The 23,729-nt window shown below is 32.6% G+C and overlaps 2 protein-coding genes across 2 annotated transcripts in view; one reads left to right on the plus strand and one right to left on the minus strand.

Moving 5' to 3' along the window:
• The window catches only part of LOC133193564 (uncharacterized), a 45,908-nt gene extending 42,394 nt beyond the window's left edge, over positions 1-3,514 (plus strand). The window contains exons 25-30 of the mRNA XM_061329525.1: positions 517-756; positions 861-995; positions 1,484-1,893; positions 2,410-2,530; positions 2,798-2,880; positions 3,138-3,514. Of these exons, the coding sequence (XP_061185509.1) occupies positions 517-756; positions 861-995; positions 1,484-1,893; positions 2,410-2,530; positions 2,798-2,880; positions 3,138-3,164 (1,016 nt within the window). The 3' untranslated portion in view covers positions 3,165-3,514. The remainder of the gene's footprint in view (positions 1-516; positions 757-860; positions 996-1,483; positions 1,894-2,409; positions 2,531-2,797; positions 2,881-3,137) is intronic.
• A 2,936-nt stretch (positions 3,515-6,450) lies between these two features.
• LOC133194173 (peroxisomal carnitine O-octanoyltransferase-like) lies at positions 6,451-22,318 on the minus strand. Its single transcript, XM_061330176.1, has 16 exons — positions 22,254-22,318; positions 21,911-22,059; positions 21,111-21,235; positions 20,425-20,606; positions 16,710-16,837; positions 16,042-16,247; positions 15,045-15,158; positions 14,411-14,515; positions 14,190-14,273; positions 13,927-14,034; positions 13,305-13,435; positions 12,470-12,593; positions 11,164-11,242; positions 10,380-10,473; positions 10,021-10,140; positions 6,451-6,956 (listed from the first exon to the last, which is right to left on the minus strand). Exons 2-16 carry the CDS (start codon positions 22,044-22,046, stop codon positions 6,821-6,823), a joined length of 1,872 nt encoding a protein of 623 aa, XP_061186160.1. The 5' UTR covers positions 22,047-22,059; positions 22,254-22,318; the 3' UTR covers positions 6,451-6,820.
• Between the last annotated feature and the right edge of the window lie 1,411 nt (positions 22,319-23,729).

Genomic DNA, 23,729 nt, shown 5'->3' on the forward strand with positions numbered 1-23,729 from the left:
AAATGCTCTTTCAGACAATGTTTAACAATTGCCACCATTTTGTCATTCCGCAGTAAAATTGAACATCGAGTTTGTTGCCTTTGCAGATATATAGTTGAAAATTATTATGTGTGCTTGTACAGTGTTGACAGAGATGTGTCGTATTGTTAAGGAAGGCTACTTTTTCTAAATGAAATAAAAAATAACACCTGAAGTTTAAAGGAAATGTATCATTAAAGAAAGAAATACATTTTTTTAAAGGAGAGGCATGCATTTGATTTTTTTTTATTTTTATTTTTGTGTCTTATGGCCTATCGAGATACTAGAAGTTTTCTCTTTGTTTTCAAAAGGGAAATGAATCTTGCGAAGACGACTTGATATCTCTTACCTATGCAGAATGAGTTGCCCTGTGGGATGAAATTACAATAACATACGAACAGTCAATTTGTATATCATTTCCTTTCAATTTAGTCTAATCTCGAACGGTTAACAATATGGATTTCCACCTAATTTAATAAAGAAAACCCGTCTTTTTAGATCCATGCCTTAGCCTCCCTGTTGATTCAACTTATCCTAGCGAATTTAATTGCCGTACATTCTACGTATGCAACAGAAACATGCAGTCAATAGCAATGTGCTGTGATTGGGGGTATGCATATGACCCAGAAGTTAAGAACTGTACGAGAAGCAGATACTGTAACTTAGAATGTTCTACCCAGAATGTTCCAACAACAGTGGAGACAACACCCTCATGGGTTACTTCAGACAGTAAAGGATGTAAGCATTTTCAGTATACATCTTTTAATAGATGATATTTTGTTTTCACTTCGTTTTATATACATATATGTATGGTGGTATATGTTGCAACATTTAATTTCCAGTTTGTGAACTTCTCCCTGTCAGAGGAGATCCCAGTAAATTTATCCACAGTGGGATAATACGAGATTGTGCAAAGGGCACGATTTTCCAATCTTCTATCTGTGGTTGTGGAAGTGACAAGGATTTTATACAATCGCGTATGATTAATTTATAATTTGAATTCTAGAAACTATTTTTTCTGATTCTAAATGTATGTACGTTAACATTATCATAAAATGTTCACTACATATATGGAAATGTATATTTGCTTCTAAGTGATCACTATTAGATTATATGTAAAATATATTTCTCTTTCTCCAAAAAAAAAAAAAAAAAAAAAAAAAAAAAGATATGGATAGAAATAGATAAAGGACGACAACACTGTACTAAGCAGGGGCCCGTTTTACAAAAGAACTTACGACTAAGACCAAAAACTTGAGTTGATTGTAAAATCTTGCAAAATAAATGATTCTGGTAAATTTTGCATGTATAAATAAATCTATCTGAAAGAATAAAACCATTTTCAATTTAATGTAAAATAGAAAGATATTCCCAAAATTACATTTTGGTTTTAGTCGTAAATTCGTTTGTAAAACGGGCCCAGATGTGGACTTAACAAAATGTCATAAATTCATATTCTTTTCAGGGTGTTCATCGTTAGTTTATTTGGATTTTCAAGGGGATAAAATACAAGATGTTTATCATCAAAGCTACGTCGAAGTAAAAAATGTTATGCGCATGAATTTTAGTGAACCAAAGGACGTTTATGCATTTTTCAACGGAAGATCATCAAGTATACGAATTCCTCGCTTCAATGCAGTTGCACTTCGCCTTCTTACAATACAAATCAGATTTTACGCTCTGCCATCTGGACCAAGATATCAGGTGTTGGTATCTAATTGCCGTTCTTCAGCGAAACCTACAGGAATTATAGAACTCCAAAATCAGACTCCTTCCGTAGCGATCGTGGCTGACACCAAGGATGAACATCTTACACTACTGGGATATAGTGAGGATTGGAGAGTTAGGCCTGCCATACTAACGTTATCTTATAAGGTGTTGCAAAATCATACATTGCTTAAGTAAACTTAATATATTGTGAAATCAATTTTTTGGGTGTGGGGCGGAGGTAATTTTCGGGGATTTTTCCTGTTATAAAGAGACTTAGGAAATTTTGTCATCCACGAAATGTAAAATTTCAAACTCATAACAACTCAACACTTCTTCAACTTCAAAATCAAATCCCCATGATTCTCTATTTTTTTCTCTAACCACAAAAAATTGAATCCATGAAAACATAAGATTTTGCAGCATGGAAAAATACCCCTAGTCGAAAATCACAAATAAATAATTAATTGAATAGATAAAGGAATAATAGAAAAATATGAGTTTATATGTAATTTATACGAAATTTAAGAATTAAAAAAAAATAAAGTTATGATATTCTAATTAAAGTTCTTTATTTAGTTGATTCTCACTAAACTGTTTTCTATACGCATGTTTCTTTTAAGTTTTTCATGTATGATACTGGTTTTGAAAATTTGAGAAGTTTTGATTTTGCATGTTTATCAGGTCCAAACTTGGATGAATGTAGAATTATTATATGACGGCAGAAGTCTGGCAGGGCGAGTGACGTCATTTAATTCAGATGGTTCAATTTCGTTTGAAAGTAGAGACAAAACTGTTTTATCAGGTGATTGATCTAAATATTTTTAATTTGGTCAAATGTCATGAAAATAGCTATACAAATGTGGCCATTTAGATGATTTCAGTTGTAGATGAAAATATTTCAGAGGGATTTATTTGCTAACTTATCTAAAAACAGAGTCATATATATTGTCCTTAATTGGTTTGGGAAAAAAGTAAATATTGTAAAATACCACTTCTAAGTGCTGAAATGAGAGCAAATGTGCCTTTTTAGAAGATGTTATCAATTTTTTCCTGTTGTCATTCAAAACAGGAAGTATTGTAGCTCCAGATGGCCCACTTAGTATAGGCATGTGCAAGGAAAATCAAGATGCTTTCTATGGATATATGGACATGGTAGGTACAAATAAATTGTATTGTGCAATTATGGTCGAATGCTGTTTTAGTTTTAATCAGTTTTTCAACGGTCAACGTTGCTTAGTCAACAAAGACATTTGATGTGTGACTTTTCATTCCTTTTCAATGACAACTGCAACCTAAGGCTTTCGCTTTTGCTTAACACATTTTTCATATTTATTTGGTGAAGAACAAAAGAGATAGTTTAGAATACATGTATTTGCATATTTTGAATCTTTCCATTTATTTCCTAATAGGTTCAAGTATTTGACTGCAATCCATGATCTCAACTTGAAGAATTCCAAAACGTCCACTGATTATTTATCTGTGTGTTACTTGTTATTGTTCTATTTGTAATGTATTTGAGTAACAATTAATTTTCATCCAAAATCTTCAATATTTCCATTAATAATACATGTATAACATGTATGATATTTGTAAATACTCTTACTATGTATTACTATGAATAATCCAAATATTATTTATTTTTAGTCGAAGCTTACCTGAGGTAAAAGTTCAATGAGCTTTTCTGACTGAAGACTGTCCGTCGTCTGTTTTTCATGTGTAATCTATAAATTTAATACATTTTAAGTGTCTAACAACTTTTTAAAATCACTTGGTCAGTTTGCCACAAAGCATCTACATTTTTTTTTCAAATGCAGAGTTACACTCTCTTTCACGATATAAAAAGGAAAATCGAAGCCTCGATCAGGGGTTAAGATGGAACAGCAATTAAGATCTAAGTGTCCCCTGGAATATATTTAAGAAAATCTGTTTTGTATAGCTGAACCATAATGAGGCATTGCATTGCTCCTTGGACAAAGCTGGGATTGATAAAGGTCAAATTCGTATGTGGGAACACACAGAAAAAGTTCTTTTAAAAATATCTTACGAAAAACAAAGTAAACTTTATTATATTAATACAAAAACATCTCTATTTAATTCAGAATCAGTTTTATTTGATGCAAGGCCTGATGAACTAAATTGGAGTCCATGTTGGGAACAGAAATTCATACATAAATATCAAGATATCCACAAGAATGAAAAAGCTTACAAAGGCTGTAAAGTTGACATCAGCCATTGCACTATAAATCAAAATTTTCCAAACCATAAATTTGAATGTAGAGAAAACAATAAAGGATTAATTTTAAACATGTATTCATTCTTGGCCATACAGGGGATGTTGACTAGGGTGAGCATTGTTAACTTTACCTTTCTATTTATATTTCTTATTTATGTAGCACTAGTAAAGATTAAATAGAAATAAAATTATTTTACATTTAAGTCTTTATTCCATATATATATTTAAGGGTGAGTGAGAACTATGAAATGTGTTGATAAATAAAACTTTTCTAAGAAAAAATAACGATTTAACGTAGAACCTACGTCGTATGACGTCATACTGAGAAAATTAGTTTAGACTGTCTTTTTGGTGCTAATCCATTATGACGTCATAATTAATTTAATGTTACTTTTTCCCGTACTATCTTCAAGAATGTCTCATGTAATGAAGTTACACAACTGTGATAATGTGAATGACATGCAACTATTTTGAAGGAAATCAAAAATCCTAAGAAATCTAAATAGTACAATATCTTGATGAAAAGTGTCTGAGTCAAAAATCTGTTAAAAATTGTGTGTAAATTTTGTAATGTCTATCATGAAATGACGTGCATTCCCTTTCATAATTATTTGTTAATTATTCATAATGGTTGGTGTATAATAATAATGTTTCCCGAAAATATTATCTTTTTAAATAAAAAAAAAAATACATTCTTTGATAAATATTCACATTGTAAATCTGAATGTAACCCCAAAACAGTAATTTAATAATTAAATCCTGTGTAAGTGCAAAAAGGTCAACAAAAGAAGTATGGATAAATAGAGTGTTCTCATTCGTTTGCGGGGAAAGGTATATATTTTAATCACTTTTTGTAATTATTTGGGTATGTTCTTCATCATATTAAAGATTGAAAACATTCTGACAAAGACTTTTGAAAAATATTTACAAATTTAGGTGGTAAATTGACTAAAATAATATTGAGCACAATTGCTTATATTCGTTGAAATGTGGACTTAATCTTTTATGTCAATTGAATAAAAAAGAATTTATTCTTGAATAATATTGCTTAATATGGTTCAGTTAATAAAGTCTATAAAGGACGATGTTTGAAGAAGTATTTTAGTGATTTATTATATTCTCTTTATGACCAGTACCCCTAAAAATGGCTGAAAATATGTAGTCGCTGTGTAACATTATCCTTCCAAGTTGCACAGACTGCACTACATTTAATAACGAAGAAACATACCATATATTTTTAACTGATTGATAAGCGAGAGCTAATTTATCATTTTGAAAAGTTTGAAAATCTTGTGACAAAGACTTTTCCGACATAGGTTCTACCTTAAATTCTGAGTAAAAATGCTGCATTATCGATATCAGTATCAACTAGTAAAGGAATGATGCCTTAATGTTTCCAGTATTTAAACAATTACTGTCTTTAAGTATTCTAATAAACTTTAATTTGGTCAAAAAATGTATATCAGGACCTAATATTTTGGGTACAAATATTACAAAACTATTCAAAACTGTAGTTTTCAATTAAAAAAAAAAACTTTGTTTTAGATATGTGATTTTTTTTATGAGACTAACGAAATGTATTAAAATTACCTACAATCTCTCATAAATCGGTTACAGTGGATATTACTTTCCTCTTTAAAATTTTATTAAACTTATAATTGGTATCTTGCTTACTTTTCACATGATTTAAAATTGAATGCCACGAAAATGCATCATGTGCTTATGGCCGTAAAGTTAAAAGCAAGTTGAAATCATTTTATTACGTCATGAACTTATATTTAAGATCAAAATGACAGCCTTGTCTCATTAATTAGATTTTACCATAAGTAATTCGATAATTGCAAATAAAAATAAAAGATTGTTCCTCTTAAAGGAAAAAAGTCAAGATATCACTTGGGATCTTTATTACTGACTCGGAGAAGAATACATACAAGTAGCAACAAAACAGTGTATTGATCTATGTATAACGTTACAGTAAATCCAATAGCTGTGTACCTCTCTTTTTCTGTATATTTTATCAGTATGTTTCTTCCTGCTATGTATATAAATAACATTACAATCTGTATAATACGCCTAATTTTTAGAGTACTTGTGAGAAGACTCAGTGCATCAAGCTAGTGTTTCAGGAGTTTTTATTATAAAAAAAATAAATATATTTTTGGTAAAAAAATAGTGCCAATTACAAATGAAAATAATATAAAGCTGTGAAAGTCTTAAGCTGTTCTTTAATATATCGAATGATCATAATTTCATCATTTTTGTTATATTATCGTCGGACCGATCAATGAGCTAACGTATAAATTACTTATGCTAAGATATCAAAGGGAATTAAAATGAAATCCTGTTAAATGATAAATGAAAAAATAAATGCAATGTAATAACAGATGCGTTACGTATTTAACTGATAAGAATATCATGAGAATTTCTTCATGCCCATAAGTATAATACATGTACAGTTTAACTATATGCATATGATTGACTTCTATCAAAGTTTGTCACCGGAATATAATTAAAAATTCTATATTTGGATTCTCAAAATACAATACATATAGATACTGACTATTGTAAGTGATTGAAGATTTATAATAATTTAAAAAAAAAATTATAATAAAAATTAATAAACGTCGGTGAACATTGGTGAAACATTAAAAAAACGTAAGGAATGTAACATTTAAGACAAAAGTGTAGCAAAATTATGGCAAGTACTCTTCTTATCCCAATTTCACCATATTTCAACAGAATTTTTTTTTTAACCTAGCTCTAAAAAAGTCATTTTGAATGCAGTGACTCTCTGTTCTTGACCCATGATCACTCTCTGATACTGTTAAATTCTCTTACAATCTTTCTGATTAAACAATATCAGAGTTTTGCCGTCAATGGTGTGTCTGTTAGTAACAGTCTATCCAGGTGGTCCAAACATTCCTGAATGACCTGAGCAAACTTTTCTGAGTTGGCGATGTTACTAGTTCTCCATGTTGTTACAGCCATCTCAATGCTATAAACAATAGAAAAGAAACAGATATAGATGGTTATTCTTAATGTACTTTCACTATTTGTCTAAGAGTTTAAATTAACACATACTATTTAAAAGAACACGGGGAAGTATAGTTCTGAGGAGAGCTGATTTTCCAAACATTTTACACACCCACAAGACGAAATACTTCCTTTCATTCTGACGTAAAGATAGCATAAAGAATAATTAAAATCAATTTCGCTAAGACATTGTAAACACCTGGATTATCTTTTTGCTACTATTTTGTCGTCCCCGACTCCTGAAAGTGGTCTTAAAGATACGTTTCAGATGGACGTCAGACAATTAAAATAGCTTTTATCGGTCTGTCATTTATCAAAGGGTCATCATGAAACCCACCTTATAGGTGCTTTATAAACTGATAAGATTGATTGATTGTATGTTGTCCCAATCGAGAATTTTTACACTCATAAAGAGACGTCAACATAACCAGTGACGTGCTTCAAATTTAGACCTACATTGGACACTCTGGGTCATTGGGTAGTAAGAGTTCTTTATCATGCCAACGCCTACCGTGACACGGGACCTCTGTTATTAAGATGAAAAAGGTGAAGATAAACAACAATGATCCATCTCAAAAAATCTAGTACACACAATACAAATCTGTGAACAGGGCTCAGACTTCGGGAAATTCTCATCCGAAAGATACCTGACCATCACTTTTAAAGCCGGACGCTTTCCCAAGGAACAGTCGCTACCTATGTTCACGTCTTAGGTTTGACGCGGCGCGACGAAAAACAATCGAACCTGTACCTCCCAATAAAACATGAATTATGTTTATTTGAAGTCATTGAATAATGCGGTCTGAAGAATTAAATTTTTTGAAAACGTTAACCTGGATTATATGCAACAAAGAAATAGCTTAATGCTTCGAAAAATGACATACGTTATGACATAAAGAATAAAACGGCTCAATGACCTTGTTCTATATTTATTTTTTTTACTTAAAAACTTTTGAAACAACGCTTTTTATGCCAAATTAGCTGAAAATTGACCGAAAGAAGTCTTGAAACAAACTTCTCTAAGTTAGTTAATTCATCTTTAAGTCGTCTTAAAGATAACGCTTAAAGACATTTTTTCTCTAATGGGGTTAATATGCAGCAAATAAGACCTCTTTAAAATTTGATGGTGATGAAGTTTTAGTAGCCTCTTATAGACGTTAAAATCATAAAGTGTAAGAGCATATTATCTGAAAGGCTTGAACGAAGATCGGGACACATGACATTTGATACGCCAAAGACTTTCTTGATGTCAATACTTAAATGTTATAAAACCATTAGTATTTGTGTAATTTTTGTACAGTTTGTTATGATTCAATATATATATATATATATATATATATATATATATATATATATATATATATATATATATATATATATATATATATATATATATATATATATATATTCAATATATAGAAATTAGAAAGTTTTAATGTTCAAGTAATTTTAAAAATGTAAAATAAATTGATCATCTCCTTTATTTCCCTACACTGTCTGGTCACGTTCTGTGTGCAGTAAGATTGATTGATTGATTGTTTGTTGTTTTACGTCCCGTTCGAGAATTTTTCACTCATATAGAGATGTCACCATATCCCGGTGAAGGGCTTCAAATTTAGACCTTTACTGGGCACTCAAGGCCATTGAGCAGTGAGGTTTCTTTATCGTGCCAACGCCTACCGTGACACGGGGCCTCGGCTTATGAGTTCTCATCAGAAGGACCCGCAACTTTCACTTCAAAGTGCCGAGCGCTTGGCGAAGGAACAGTTGCTATGAAATACGTGGAGATGACGAACAGTATTCGAGCTCAAAAGTCCATTAAACATTACAAAATAGGAGCAGAGCAAACACGGTGCTACCTATTTTTTATCGACGTAGGTCAGTCACGGTCGTGATTCGAACACACGACCTTCCGATCACGGAGCGAACGCTCTACAGACTGAGCTACCGTCACGGTATGTGAGTAAGATCAAGAGTACAATAAAAGCAGGTTACACTGAGTCGCACCATGGTGGGGAATTTGTGAACCAGAAACCCAATAATATCTTTTATGTGACTGGTAACAGAGATTATGTGTATTGATATCTTAATTTGCTTGTTAAGTTTTCGTGTGGTTTTATAGTTATTTTCCCGTACTCGGAAAAATTTGTATCACGCTATGTTCTATTCAACGATATCCTATTCAATATTGAGATAAGCTTGTTACAGTTAATTAATGAAATGTAGGATTTTAGTTCAATCTTAAATTTTAAATTTTTGATTTACAGATTTCTTTCCAAAATTCGTTTTGTTTTTGTCGTTTAAGTTGTCTTGAAAAGTGCTTAATTTATCTTATCTATATGCAGTGTGTAATCAAAAACTTGCTTTAAATTTTTCCAGCTCTATTCATATTCTAAAATATTTGAAGAAGGGCATTTCCTCAAACATATTTTAATTTATGCTTCAGAAGTCCCATTATGAATAGAATAATGGGTCCGTAAACATGACTGATTGAATGTTGTTTTACGTCCCGTTCGAGAATTTTTCACTCATATAGAGACGTCACCATATACAGATGAAGGGCTTCAAATTTAGACCTTTACTCGGCACTCAGGGCCATTGAGCAGTGAGGGTTCTTTTTGGGCCAGCGACTACCGTGAGTGACACGGGACCTCGTTTTTTAAGGACTCATCCAAAAGATCCGCAACTGCAAAGTGCCGAGCGCTTGATGAAGGAACAGTTGTTACCTATTTTTTTATCAACTTAGGTGAGTCGCGGCCGTGATTCGAACACACGACCTTCCGAACACGCCGTAAACATGAAGAATCAAAACTACATACAGACACTGATCGGTGCAATATTTTTCTAGCGACATCCTTTAAATAAACCAAGAAATAGGATGATAAACACTACGTTAAGATATGTTAGACAACAATAAATAGATAATATACAAAAAAGTTTAACTAGACTTTTCAACTCAAGGTCTTGTTCCTCCTTAAACAAGTAATTGAGTTTAATTCTCCTAACGTACGTGATACGATACTCACTAGTTGTCTTCCATGTGGTAGAAACATCCGTATCCATCTTTAGTCATTGCACCCACTCCTCCAAACACTGGGGTGTACCCTATAAAGCTAGTGAACAACTCAAAATTTCCTCCCCCACCACTGAAAAAAATATGTTCAACAATTAATAGATACTGGTGCATATTCAAGAGGTAACTTGACATCATAATAATTCAATCCAAATTCCTTTGAACAGGACAACTTTACTTAGCATTGTTCCTTTTCTCTAAGAAACTAGAAAAAAATTAATGAATAAAGGCTGAATTTTATTGAAATTTAATTAGAAATCTTGCTTTACTATTGTAATCTGAAGTATAGGTTCTATTCTGAGTCTGACTTGCCTTTTTGTAAATGATTTATCTTGGAACAGCAATGGCCTTTGAATGCCTAGTTCATCAGCTATTGTCGCTAAACCAAGCAAATGTCTGTCACATCCTACAAATATACATATCAAAATCCTTTTAATCATCAGCAAGAGGAAAAAATAATTCATAAAATTCATTGAATAGTTTGTTGTTTTTTTGGAAAGTACCCCCCCCCCCGTTTTGTTTGTTTGTTTGTATGTTGTTTAATGTCCCTCTCGAGAATTTTTCACTCATATGGAGACGCCACAACTTGCCGGTGGAGATCTGCAAATTTTGTCCTATACTCGGCACTTACGGCCATTGAGCAGTGAGGGATCTTTTTCGTGCCAGCACCTACTGCGACAAGGGACCTGGGTTTATACGGTCTCATCCGAAGGACCGGTCTCCAAGTCCCACAGTGGGATTCGAACCCGCGAAGTAAGGATCAACTCCTTACTTCTCGACTCTAGAGCAGACGCTCTAACCACTGCGCCACACGGGCGACCCCCCCCCCCCGGTAAAAAAAAAGAAAATTAAACATTTGCGATATTTTATAATTTTTCAGTATACATGTACTATCAAGAATGTTTTCATTGATAAAATATTACAATGCATTAAAGTTTGAAATTCAAATAATACGTTTGGAGTTCTTCACTTATTTGCAGTATACTGTCAAAATTTCAAGAACTGTTTCACTGCAATATTAAAATGTACATGTATAAGAGCTTGATTGCGCAAAGAAATTATCTCCTCATTGTAACATATTAAGTGACAGTTATACCTCTTAATTTTTTTGCTTCCTCCATTAACTTATTGTGTTTGTTTGCTGCCTTTATATATGCAAATTTCTGCTCTTGAATCTGAAACAACAATAATAATAATGCTCACTGTCTTACTCATTGTGATTAAGTATTTAGATTAACTATTTCTAATTCATGTGGATGTTTTATGGATTTTTTTTTTAATCCATAGATTTTGAGAACAATTTTTCATGTATTTTTTTTTTGTCATTGAACAATCTCTTTAAAGACAAAAATCCCATACTATAGCTGTACATAACAAGAATCACTCAGAATTTCCAAGTATATATATATATATATATATATATATATATATATATATATATATATATATATATATATATATATATATATATATATTAAACTGCAAAGACTGAAGCTCCCACAGATGTCCCCAACTATACTACACAAGTTTTTTCTGGTAATAAGCCAGAAAATACATGTGTCCTATTTCCCTGGATCACAAAGGCATATCCCGCGAATTCAGTTCAGATGCAGCTTATGCAACATGCATATGACTGAATATTTATTAATTAGATATATTTTGCAATAGATTTGAAATATCAAAAGTATGTGCTGGGACATCTATAAATTCATAATATATGGCAGCACAGTTTTGAAAACTGTAAACATTTAAGCAGTTGAACTAAGTTTTGTGTTTCTATACATTCAGAGGAATGGTCATAAATACAGAACAAACAGACAGACATGCTTTCAGCAACTTTGTAGGATATATGATGATAGATTAATATGTACCAAAGTTGAATGCAGTTGATGACACTGCATTTGTAATTTAATTGCAATTTGTAATCTGCAGTAGAGAGTAATAAAATCTCAATCAGGAAAACCAACCTGCAAATTGTTTTCAATTTAATCTCATCAAGAAAATGACTGCATGACAATTTTGCATAGTCTGTTTAGAGCATCAATAAATATTCAAGAAATTGTTTTCTCTGTTCTGAGATAAAGTGTAAGATATTGTCCTATCCCTCTTATGTATGTAGGCATCATCAGTATAAGAGTAGTGTGAACAATGTCTTTAAAAAATTCCCCCGTGCATAGGGGATGAGAATTGTAGACTGCACCATCAGGAGTACCAGTTCATTAATATTGTAGGTTTACTCTCTGCCATGTCTGGTATCCATTTTTGAGTTAAGTGGATTGATACGATGTAAATAAAGCACCTTGACCAGAAGGAGCATTTGACAACCAGTCTTACTCTTATGACAACTTTGAGGCAGACACCTAAACCAGGTCTAGCTTGTTATCAAGGTAGTCAAATCTTACCGAAGCGTTAGCACTACACATCACTCTACAGAACTCTACTGCTTCCATAGTGCATGATCTTAAGGTTTCTGTTCGACCGTGGTAAAATCTTCTTGTGGTGGCAGGCTCATGTACAGGGGCTGGTCTGAATGAATATTTTTATTGTAGATACATGTATTAAATAATCGTGTCATTTATATACCAAGTCTATACATTTTTGTGAAAATTGTTCCCTTTTTTGGCCCCATCCTATACCATAGGCCCAGGCTCAGCCAAACTGGAATTTCTATAGTACATAGAGTTTACTTCACATTTATACAATAGATTTCGCAATGCAGTTATTGGGTCTTATAAAAAAAACTTTTCCTATATAAGTCTTTGCAAAACTTTGACAAAGTGTTACTCAGTGTATCATTTTGGCCTATGATTTGAACACAATATTCAGTAAGTAAGTAAGTTAATTTTCACTTTTTATTTAGATCCGTGGTTTTGAAAGATTTCTGAATTTCTCCTCACAATTTCTGAAGAGGAAATTATATAAAACATTAGTATACAGAGTATACAAAAGTATACAGACAACAAACAATATTCAGAAGAACAGGTAGACAGGCAGGTAAAATTCAATAACTGATTGCTAAGAAAAGCTAACTTTACCTGTTGACTCAAGTGAGCTAACAATTACAATTATATTAATGCAGGTTCCTATATATAATGTTCCCTTTGTTGCACTATGTTATTATTTACCAACACTGAATGTGCATGCATTAAATTCTGATTTCACCAATGGTCCATCCATGTTTAATGGTAGAATAACTTCACACTCAGTATTATTTACTTATCTTTAAAACTGTCTTACTTGTGGTGGGTTTTGTAGTAAGCATATTGCAGAGCCAGTTGTACGTGTGTGTCAGGGTGATATCTGCACCTCCGTAACTTTTTCTTGCCATATTTTGTATATTTAAAGATTGTACATGAGAGATTACCTGCCTACAAGAAAGTTCTCTGGGAGTGAGTTAACACTATTTATCAGTAGGAAAAGCAAAACTAAAAGAATCAGAATTGTAAAACATTTTTCTCGTTTATTCAAGTTTAGGTCTCATTATGACTGATTGATTAATTGATGTTGTTTTACGTCCCCATCGAGAGAATTGTTTTCCATAATACATCTGCTGTATTAAAAAATTCCATTATTCTACATCATACATTGTGTATATTTTTTTCTTCTGTTTCCCTTGTCATGATAATTATTTTACCTTCTACCATTCTCAATCTTATTTAATTCCATTACTAAGAATTCATTATTCGTTGTGTAGGACTACGTGTTTCGCAGCGGAAAGAGTCAAATACATATACTGAACATTTTTTAACTAAAAACCAAAAAAAACCCCTGAAATATATCTTTAGATAGAGCTAAAAATGTGTATTTTAAGATGATTAAAAAGAAAAATACAAGAAACTTCATAACTCGGTTTGCTTACATTGGCTAAAAAGAATTTCTCAGCAGCAAGAATGGCCTCCATAACGACACTGTCAACATGGAATTTTAATTCTGTTGGTTTTGCCAGGTTTCTTATTTCCATAGAACCCTGCAAAAACAGTAAAAGTTTCAAGCAGAAATATCACTTTATTAAGACAAATGCTATGCAACAGTGTTTGGAACAAATTTAAAAAAAAAATTAGCACTAGTTATTTTACATCTTCATTAATATTCCAGTTGTTACCATTCATCTAAATCATTTACCTGCCATTTGCCCTTTGACCTTTTAATATTAATATCAATATAGTAGAAACCTGTCACCATTACCATTCCGTCAAAAGGAGCATGCTAAAAGAAATGCCAAGAACAATACACTCAAAAACATTTATCTGAGGAAATTATTAAGCAATGCAAGTACATGATATCAATGTAACAAAAATCTAAGAGCATAAAGGGGTTGGGGATGGGGTGTAGAATTACCGTACATCACAAATACAAGCACATATTCCATTTTTATAGAAAACATGGTTGACACATTTGTCAAACCATCTGTCTCTGGGATTTGCTCCTCCACCTGTGTAGGTAAATGCCTGAAAGGAAAAAAAAGGATTTTTTTTAAATATAAATGAAGGCCAGTAAAACTTGTATGATCCAGTCTTGCCTATTGCGATGCAATCTATAAGTCCCTTTCAGTAATTATTTATTCTTATTTGGACAATTTCCTTAGAACCAGTGATGTCTGGATTAGACAATTATATAGATCTATTCATTGATAAACTGCATTATCTCTATAAAAAATCTAAAAAGAATAGTTATATTGGAACATAATGATATATAATATACAAAACACTTAAAAATGTCCTAACAAGTGACATAAAACAATATTAACTTTCCTCAGGGTTCATTTAGATTTAACCATTTTTTCATATACATGTATATATCATATTTATGTATATTCACACACTCTGTCTCTCTCTCTTTCTCTCTGTTTTCATAACTATATACAAAATATTTTCATTAAATGGCAAATAGGATGAATATTTCTCTCATTATAGATTCCGTCTAGTACATTACATTATATAAATAGTAGACCTTAGAGAATATATTATATAGACTTGCCTCAGAATTATCTTTTGGCTCAAAATCATCAAGTGTAATAGTAAATATACTTGTTTCAATTTTCTTTAGGTTGTAAAAGTTCTCCGGATGCAAAGCACTTAGTCGACGTCTGACCTGTAAAACTGACAAGTTTTAATAGACGTGTTGCCAAACTTGTAGAATCTGTTTCTTGATACACAATTGATACAATCAATATGACAAAAAATACTTGTACTTGAATGTCAATAGAATAATCATTATCACGTATAAGCCAAAATAAGCAAGGTGTTTCTAAGCAGAGAACTTACAAAGAAAGTTTATAACATAACTTGTTTTAATAAGTGAATTCTCATGAATACGAAAATCCTCAGATTTCTGTATTTCTACCATGAATTGGAAACGGTAAAGTTGACCTTAAAACGTCAAATAAGTATGTATCTTTATGGTGTTGTCTGTATGGTGATATTATTTTATCACATTTTTGTATATAAATGTAAGAGAACACATAATAAATAGCTAAAGTAACAAAAAATATCATCCAGACATTTGCTATGAGTGAATTCTCTCTACCACATTGTTATAAATAATGTGATTTAAAAACCAAATATTTTTGAATATTTAAATGTTTGCTTACTAGGTATAATTACCTGCATTTAAAATGTTTAAGAAATGTTATAAAGGTTTAGGATGTTCTAAATGATCTAGATTATGAATTGTTGAACAGAATATACTTACTCATCAGGTTATTTGCCAGATAAATACCCAAAACATTACAAATCTTATGTTTAAGAAACTTGCATGCACAGATGCACCCATAACCCCAATGGATATTTATTGATCGGATCACAATCTATAGATTTATCATTAACAACAATAAGAATGTGTTCTATTGCATGAATCTATGTAAAATATATGGACAGTCTTAAAAAATGAATCAGTCTAGCATGTGAAGATGAACAATGTTTTTTTTTTCAATCTGGAATTTTGTTAGCAATTCATCCACAGTATTTCTTCATACCTCTGCCCATTTCTTTCTCGTTTCCCCTGTAAGAGCCCCAAGCCCGATACCCGGGGGTTCCCTCTCACACAGGTCTTTGATTAAGGTCAGTTGATGCTGTATCTCGGGGGGTCTCAGGGGTTCCTCGTTCTCATCCACGATATCGAAACAGAAAAACCGCCCCTTGTATAACACCACAGCATGAAGGGGTGTTGGTCCCTCTGATTCTGTTGACAAAATATTACATCAGGGACGTAGACACATCCCTCACAGGATAAAACTCTGTCATTCAGTTAACTGAAAAGGTGACTGAATGGCAGAGCTCTGTTATTTAGTCACATTTCATGACTTTTCAGTGACATTTCAGTTGACTGAAAGGTGCAGTTTAATCCTGTGCTTGCATATATTCTCAAGAATAAATACACCTGTTGGTTGTATAATTTACATGCACATTGATAATAAAAAATTACATGAATTACAATTAATTTATTGCACAATGATATAAACTAAAAAATATGTATACATAGATAAAGCTTTATATAATGTGGAGTATCCCCATTTAGCAATTGCATCAGAATGTAGCACATTTTAGCAAAGAAGACCATGAATAGTCTTTCCAAATACAGCCAAATCTTCCCATTTCTCTTTGACAGAATGGGCATGATATTAGCTCAAATGAAATACTTTACCTGTCTTAAAGTGAGAGATTAGTTGATCCCTAAAGATCCCTGGTATCCTACAGGTGGAGAATGCCCTCCTAAACTGGTTCATACAGAGTTTTCTCCCTTTATTGTCTACTTCGGCTTTCAATTTCTCCCTGTGAAATACAAAGTTTATTCACTTTTTTAAAATTTACATACTGTAGAAGCACAAATTTTCCTGGGGATAAAATTTCGTTGATTTGCCACCTAAATAGGTTTCGCTGCGTTAAATTTCATTGTTTCGAAAGTAATCCTATTCAATAGATATTCATATTAAACTTTCGTGTGAAGTTTAATATCGTCGACAATAGATAACAAGGAAAAACATGAAATTACCCCCCCCCCCGAATATTTCTGCTTTTACAGTATGCGTTTACTTATCAAGTGGATCTTACTTAAGGAATGACTGTTAAGTTATGTATATGTTATTGATGTGTATCACACAAACGTCTCTCGTAAACATATTTCATGACGCGCAACAGCACAAAAGTCTAAGTTCTTCTTTGTATATTGATACTCAGTACGCACTGATACGCGAGAGTATACGTGAAAATGGTATTCATATAGAATAGTAAACCTTCAGTTTTCATGAGATTGCATGTTCACTAATTTTTTTTTTAAATACTATCCCATAATCAATTTTAATGAAGCAGTTGCAATAAAATTCTATTCTACATAAACAAGTTGCAATCTTGCAAAATGACGAGGGAGAATAGAGCAGTTAACATAATTAATATAAATTCATAAAACAAAAGCCATGAATCTCTCTCTCTCTCTCTCTCTCTCTCTCTGTTCGACCCCAGTCAAAATTCTTGAAAACGACACTATTGTCAACAAAAAGACCAAATATCCGCTGCACATACACGTATAGTCACTGATGTTATTTCGTACAAGAATGTAAGGTACGTTTTGTCGCCCCTTCTGAAGGAAGAAAAAAGGCTCGTGTTGGCACGTGTTGTCGCCAGTGTCCATATGTACCAACGGACGACAATATGTGCCGTGATGGTTAGATACATATTGTCGCCAGTGTCGATATGTACCAACGGACGACAATATGTGCCGTGATGGTAGATACATATTGTCGCCAGTGTCCATATGTACCAACGGACGACAATATGTGCCGTGATGGTAGATACATATTGTCGCCAGTGTCCATATGTACCAACGGACGACAATATGTGCCGTGATGGTAGATACATATTGTCGCCAGTGTCGATATGTACCAATGGACGATAATATGTGCCGTGATGGTTAGATACATATTGTCGCCAGTGTCCATATGTACCAACGGACGACAATATGTGCCGTGGTGGTAGATACATATTGTCGCCAGTGTCCATATGTACCAACGGACGACAATATGTGCCGTGATGGTTAGATACATATTGTCGCCAGTGTCCATATGTACCAACGGACGACAATATGTGCCGTGATGGTTAGATTCATATTGTCGCCAGTGTCGATATGTATACCGACGGACGACAATATGTGCCGTGATGGTAGATACATATTGTCGCTTAGTACAGCTGTAGTTTCAGGGAAGTTGAAAATGTTCCAAAGTTTATGGAAGATAAACGATAAATGGCGGACGACGACGAACAATCATTGATAGCATTGCCAGGAGAGTGCTTAACATTGGATGACTTAATTTTGGTGCAGAGCCTTTATGATAAATCATTAAGCATACATGTATTATTAAATTTTCTGGAAGCTGATTTACACTGGAATTTGTTACCTGCATTTAAACAAATACAGTTTGCAGAAGAAAGAATCATATTACTGATGCAAAATAATGTTGTGTTTAATTCCTTCAGTTTTTTGCATACACATTTTATTCTTTGCGATTCTTTGTACGGGCATGTCCGTGTAACATTTTTTCTGCGTTTCTAAACTACTGAATCAGTCCATTTGCCTTCTACAAAAGGGGTGACACAATCATTTCGCGCCAAATGTCATATGTAAATTATCTTCGCGCCTTTTTCTTGGCTTGTTCTATTGAATGGGTGCACGATAACTTCTATGGAAATAAATAACGTTTATTTCTTTTAACCTGATTCTTAGGCTTTTTATTTTTATTAACAGTAAATTTTATCTCATTTTTAAAAGAACACATTATATATGGGCAAGCAACACTAAAGCAATGGATTTGCTGATTATTCTTACTATTTATCCCATAAGTGAACTATTCCAATCATAAACAAACTCCCTCGACCTATTAAATGGGACATCCCTTCTTGATTCAGTCTGTTTCCAACTTTTTCTTTCAATATTACATGTATTAATAATGTACGTTACAAGGTTAGGTTTTTAAAAAAGCTTAGAAAGTCAGCCAGTAGCATATTATTTCATGCTTTGTGATGAACAAGGATAGTGACAAGAGTAGGTCAGTACCCATAGAGGAATGGGCTTAACTCCCATAAGGTTCTAAGCAAAGAATCGGCAAAATGAAGAAGACATCATGATCTGTACTAGTTTTCATTTCATATAAAAGCACGTTATTATAATTATGAGAAAGGTCCTGAAATCGATTGAAAAGAAAAAACTAAACAATTTTAAAACTGCACATAAAGATGTATTTTTAAACTCATTTATAATACTTGTACATGTATATGGTAAGACCATCAGCGCGTGAGTTTCGTCCGCGAGGAGGGGGGGGGGTCTTGTTGGTATCTTGTTTTGCTCTAGCTATAAAGTGTACAGTCCATTTACTTTGAGTTCTAGAGCAGCATTGAAGCATTTTTGCTTCAAACACTTCAAGAAAAGGCAGTTAAAACTGTTCATAATTTACTTCGACGTCGAGAACGACGGAAAAAGACCAGTCTATAAAAAGAGGCCATCTCATCAATCTATCACTGACCAGAAAAGCGCGCCCTCTAGTAACAGAGTACATGTAATATGAATTTCTTTAGAATCATTTATATAACTATTTTTCCCAAAATTATAATCTACGCTATCGCACTTTGAGTTTCATCCCAACGTAACTTGTCAGCCCGTGGGCTAACCCGTATATACTCGCCTATAAGTCGGTTGTATTTTTTTGAGGTTATTTTGAAGGGATTTGCATTTGACCCGCTTATAAGTCGGTACAATTTTTTGCCAGAATCAGTTGACAATTTCAAATCAATGCTCTAATGTTTTAACCTTTTTTCGATTTATATTTTTAGAAATGACTCCGATATTTAAATTTAAATCATTAAGAAAAGTACATAATGCACAGATCAAAATAAATTTATTAAAATATTAAAATACCTATACTTTATGTATAATCTTAGAATACATAAATTATACAATACATCTAGACTTTGTTCAACGATAATCATTGGAAATGTTTATAAAATACTACATTTCGACGTCCAGAAAAGTACTGATCTTTTTATTACTCGCCTATAGGTCGGACATAGAGTTTTGGATCAAAATTTACCTCCCAAAAAAACGACTTATAGGCGAGTATATACGGTAATATATGATTGAATGGTGCATGGCATGTCTTAGATATTCGTTAATCTGTAGTATTTGGTTATGAGATTTGAGAAAGTCAATTGTACATCTTGTGTAATGAAGTAATGCAACTATGTCGCTCCTTGATGACGGAAACGTTTAGCACCTCTATTGCTTATACGTTCCATAGATATTGATTGATTAGTCAGGCAAGCTTTTTGAAAAGCTATTACTTGTCATGTTTAAATCCGTCCAATTGAGTTACCTTCTAATGAACTGCCAGAATTTGGTGTCGTAGTGTAACAAAATTCCCGCCCTTTCTAGTTGAGTCCCTGTCTTTGGGGTCCAGTAATGATGGTAATAGGGGCCTAAACCAATTAGGTTCATGAAGGGGGCTAAAGGGATATCTGATTCTAGATATCTCTTCTCTTCCCACAATTTCTCTAACTGTGATAAAAGAAGAAAATAATAGGTATGAATTTCTTTCGAATTGTTTCAAGAAATAATGTAAACTTATGCGTGAGCTTATTTTGATTTGTTGAAAATTAAGTACAAAGTGAATCGAAGACTACTTTGTGCAATCTTGGTTTAGCACTGTCAAAATGTTTGGATAATACAAAAAAAAACATAATTTGTTAGTCGTCAAGATTTAGAGTATTAACAATTACGCTAAAGATATAAAAAAAACCATTAAGCTAAAAAAAACCATCATAATATACAGTAATGTAAATTTCAAATTCATGTTGAAATGAATTTGATCAGACAATTTTTCTATTAATTCTTCTAACTACTATTTATTCACAATACACTGCGGCTTGGTCATTATTTGCCACGTTGAAAGGAAATTCATAATAAATATTGATGCATACCTACGCAGTTTCTTTTATTCCAAGCTTTATGCTGCACACTTACCCAGTTTCTTTCATTTCTAGCTTTATGCTGCACACTTACCCAGTTTCTTTCATTTCTAGCTTTTTCCGCTAGTTTTTTGTGCAGCTCCTTTCCAACACCTGAGGCGAACTGCTGAACAATGAATTCTGTTTGTCTATACTCCTCATCTGTGACATGTGGTTTAACTAAAATGGAAATAAACTATTACATATATCCATTTTAAGCTCTATTGGATGACCACTGGCCTATCTTCTAAATTCGTTATAATTATTATTTTTTTTTTTTTTGGAGTAACATATTTTAGTATCTTCAGAGCAAAAGAGAGTTTGTAAAGCAATGCCTATTTTCTATTGATGCTGCCAGGAAACAATACCAATTGAAACTCAATCTAAAGTAATTCAAAGGAATTTTCGAATGAACTCACCTGACTCTAGATATCTCAGTAGTCTGTAATGGATCGAGATCTGTAAACAGTAACTCACATGACTCCAGATATCACTGTAGTATATGATTGAGATCTGTAACCAGTAACTCACCTGACTCCAGATATCTCTGTAGTGTGTGATGTAGATCTGTAACCAGTAACTCACCTGACTCCAGATATCTCTGCAGTGTATGATGGAGATCTGTAACCAGTAACCCACCTGACTCCAGATATCTCTGTAGTGATTGACTGAGATCTGTAACCATTAACTCACCTGACTCCAGATATCTCTGTAGTGTGTGATGGAGATCTGTAATCAGTAACTCACCTGACTCCAGATATCTCTGTAGTGTTTGATGGAGATATGTAACCAGTAACTCACCCGACTCCAGATATAACTGTAGTGTGTGATGGAGATCTGTAACCAGTAACTCACCTGACTCCAGATATCTCTGTAGTGTGTGATGGAGATCTGGTAAGGGAAGAGAGGGTAGCTCTGACTCAGAACCAAATGTCTTTTCATCCTCTGAGGAAAACAGCAGGTCGGGGTCTGGGATGTTTTGGTCATCCATGATAGAATCTTAACTGCAATTACAATAAATACTAAAAAAAATGACAAACTGTACGACTTGCTAAGTGAATGACGGTAACATTACGTACTTTCGCTTTCCGGTATATTAACAATTAACATAGTTATACACAAAAGTCAATTTCATTACATTGAGTCGCGTTTGTTTTCGTAAAAAGGTGATTCTTTGTTTTAAAATTTACATACATACCCAGTTCATAGATTAAACTACACAAAGTCCTAGTTTTTCTAAACCTAAACTCAAAGTCCTTGTTTACGAACCCGTACTTTCAATTTATGAAACGAAAGTCAAAGTTAGTTTCTTTTCGAAAATAAAGCAGATACAATAATAAAACAGAAATAGGGTAATTAAGCTGGATGATTTTTTTTTTCCTTTTTCAAAGGACAATGTTCCTTTTGGAAATTACTATTCTTAGTAACGATAACCGATAGAAAAAGTATGTTATGTTTGCTGTGTAGACCTGCAGCATGTCTGCTGCAAGTTTGCAGCAAACAAATATTCGCAGGAAGAAAATTCTCTTGTTCGCAGATGATTGCCGCTAGCTGCGATCTTGCGGCAAACATTGCAGCAATTGCCGTAGGTTTGCAGCAAATTCGCAGGAACTCAAAATTTTTGCATGAACAATTCAAGAAACATACACGCCAATCTGTTGTTTGCAGCAAGTTCGCAGGAAACATTTAACAAAATGAATGTTTGCAGGAGGGTGAATTAAAAAAAATGACCACCAAACTGATTTTTTTTTTGGCAAAATTCAACTACTTATAACATATTTTTCACTTATATGATCATATTGCAAATGCATTCTAGTTTAAAATCCTGAAGTGGCAATAGAATAGACAATTGGATTAAAAAGTTTCAGAATTTTTATGTGTAAAATTTCTTTTGAAAAAATAAAATATCATTACACCTTAAAAGACTTTCTAAAATACATAATCACAAGAAATTATAGTTTTTTATGCTTCAAAATGGTAAAAGGGGTATAAATGATTAAATCTAGACCTTGAATGAGTATCTTCTCTTGTACATGTGACAAAAAATTGGCTTTTTGATTGTTATTTTACCTTATTTTTTCAATTCTGGTTTGAAAAGTTTTAATATGAAAAAAAATATGAAGCAATAAAATTTCCCAAAATTCACTTTTTTGTCCGTTCAAGTCAATTCTTTAAATCTAAGCCAAAAAAGAATTGTTATATACGAGTTCTCTTACAAAAAATACTAGATTTTGAAGTGACCCTATGTTACATTATTGTGTTGCACTCCTGACATCTGATATGTATTTTATTTAACATTGTTTTAAAAATTATAACACACAATAACCCATTCTTACTTTGTAAATCAATTTGTCGTGTTGATATTTTTCATCGTTTACAGCAGGTTTTTCATATTTTGAAGACCTTAAAACATGATTATTTGCAAAGCGTTATATATATAAATTTTATTTAAAATATATGTGAAATGATGAAAACTATTCCCTGAATTGACTGTAAAATTTCTGTAATTTGTTGATAGACATAGTGTTTTGAACATCAAATAGTATCAAGCATTTTTTTTCAACTTATTTTTTAGTAAAGCTAGTTAAAAAGCATCGGTAATTATGAAGCAGTTTTGTTGCACTCCTGACTGCAGTAAAGTTTAAAATTAAAACCATAGAACACAAAAATTCAT

Source organism: Saccostrea echinata, unplaced genomic scaffold, assembly GCF_033153115.1.
Source record: "Saccostrea echinata isolate AGI-Se365-2 ecotype Australia unplaced genomic scaffold, CSIRO_AGI_Sech_v1 ptg000028l, whole genome shotgun sequence".
NCBI classification, from domain to species: domain Eukaryota; kingdom Metazoa; phylum Mollusca; class Bivalvia; order Ostreida; family Ostreidae; genus Saccostrea; species Saccostrea echinata.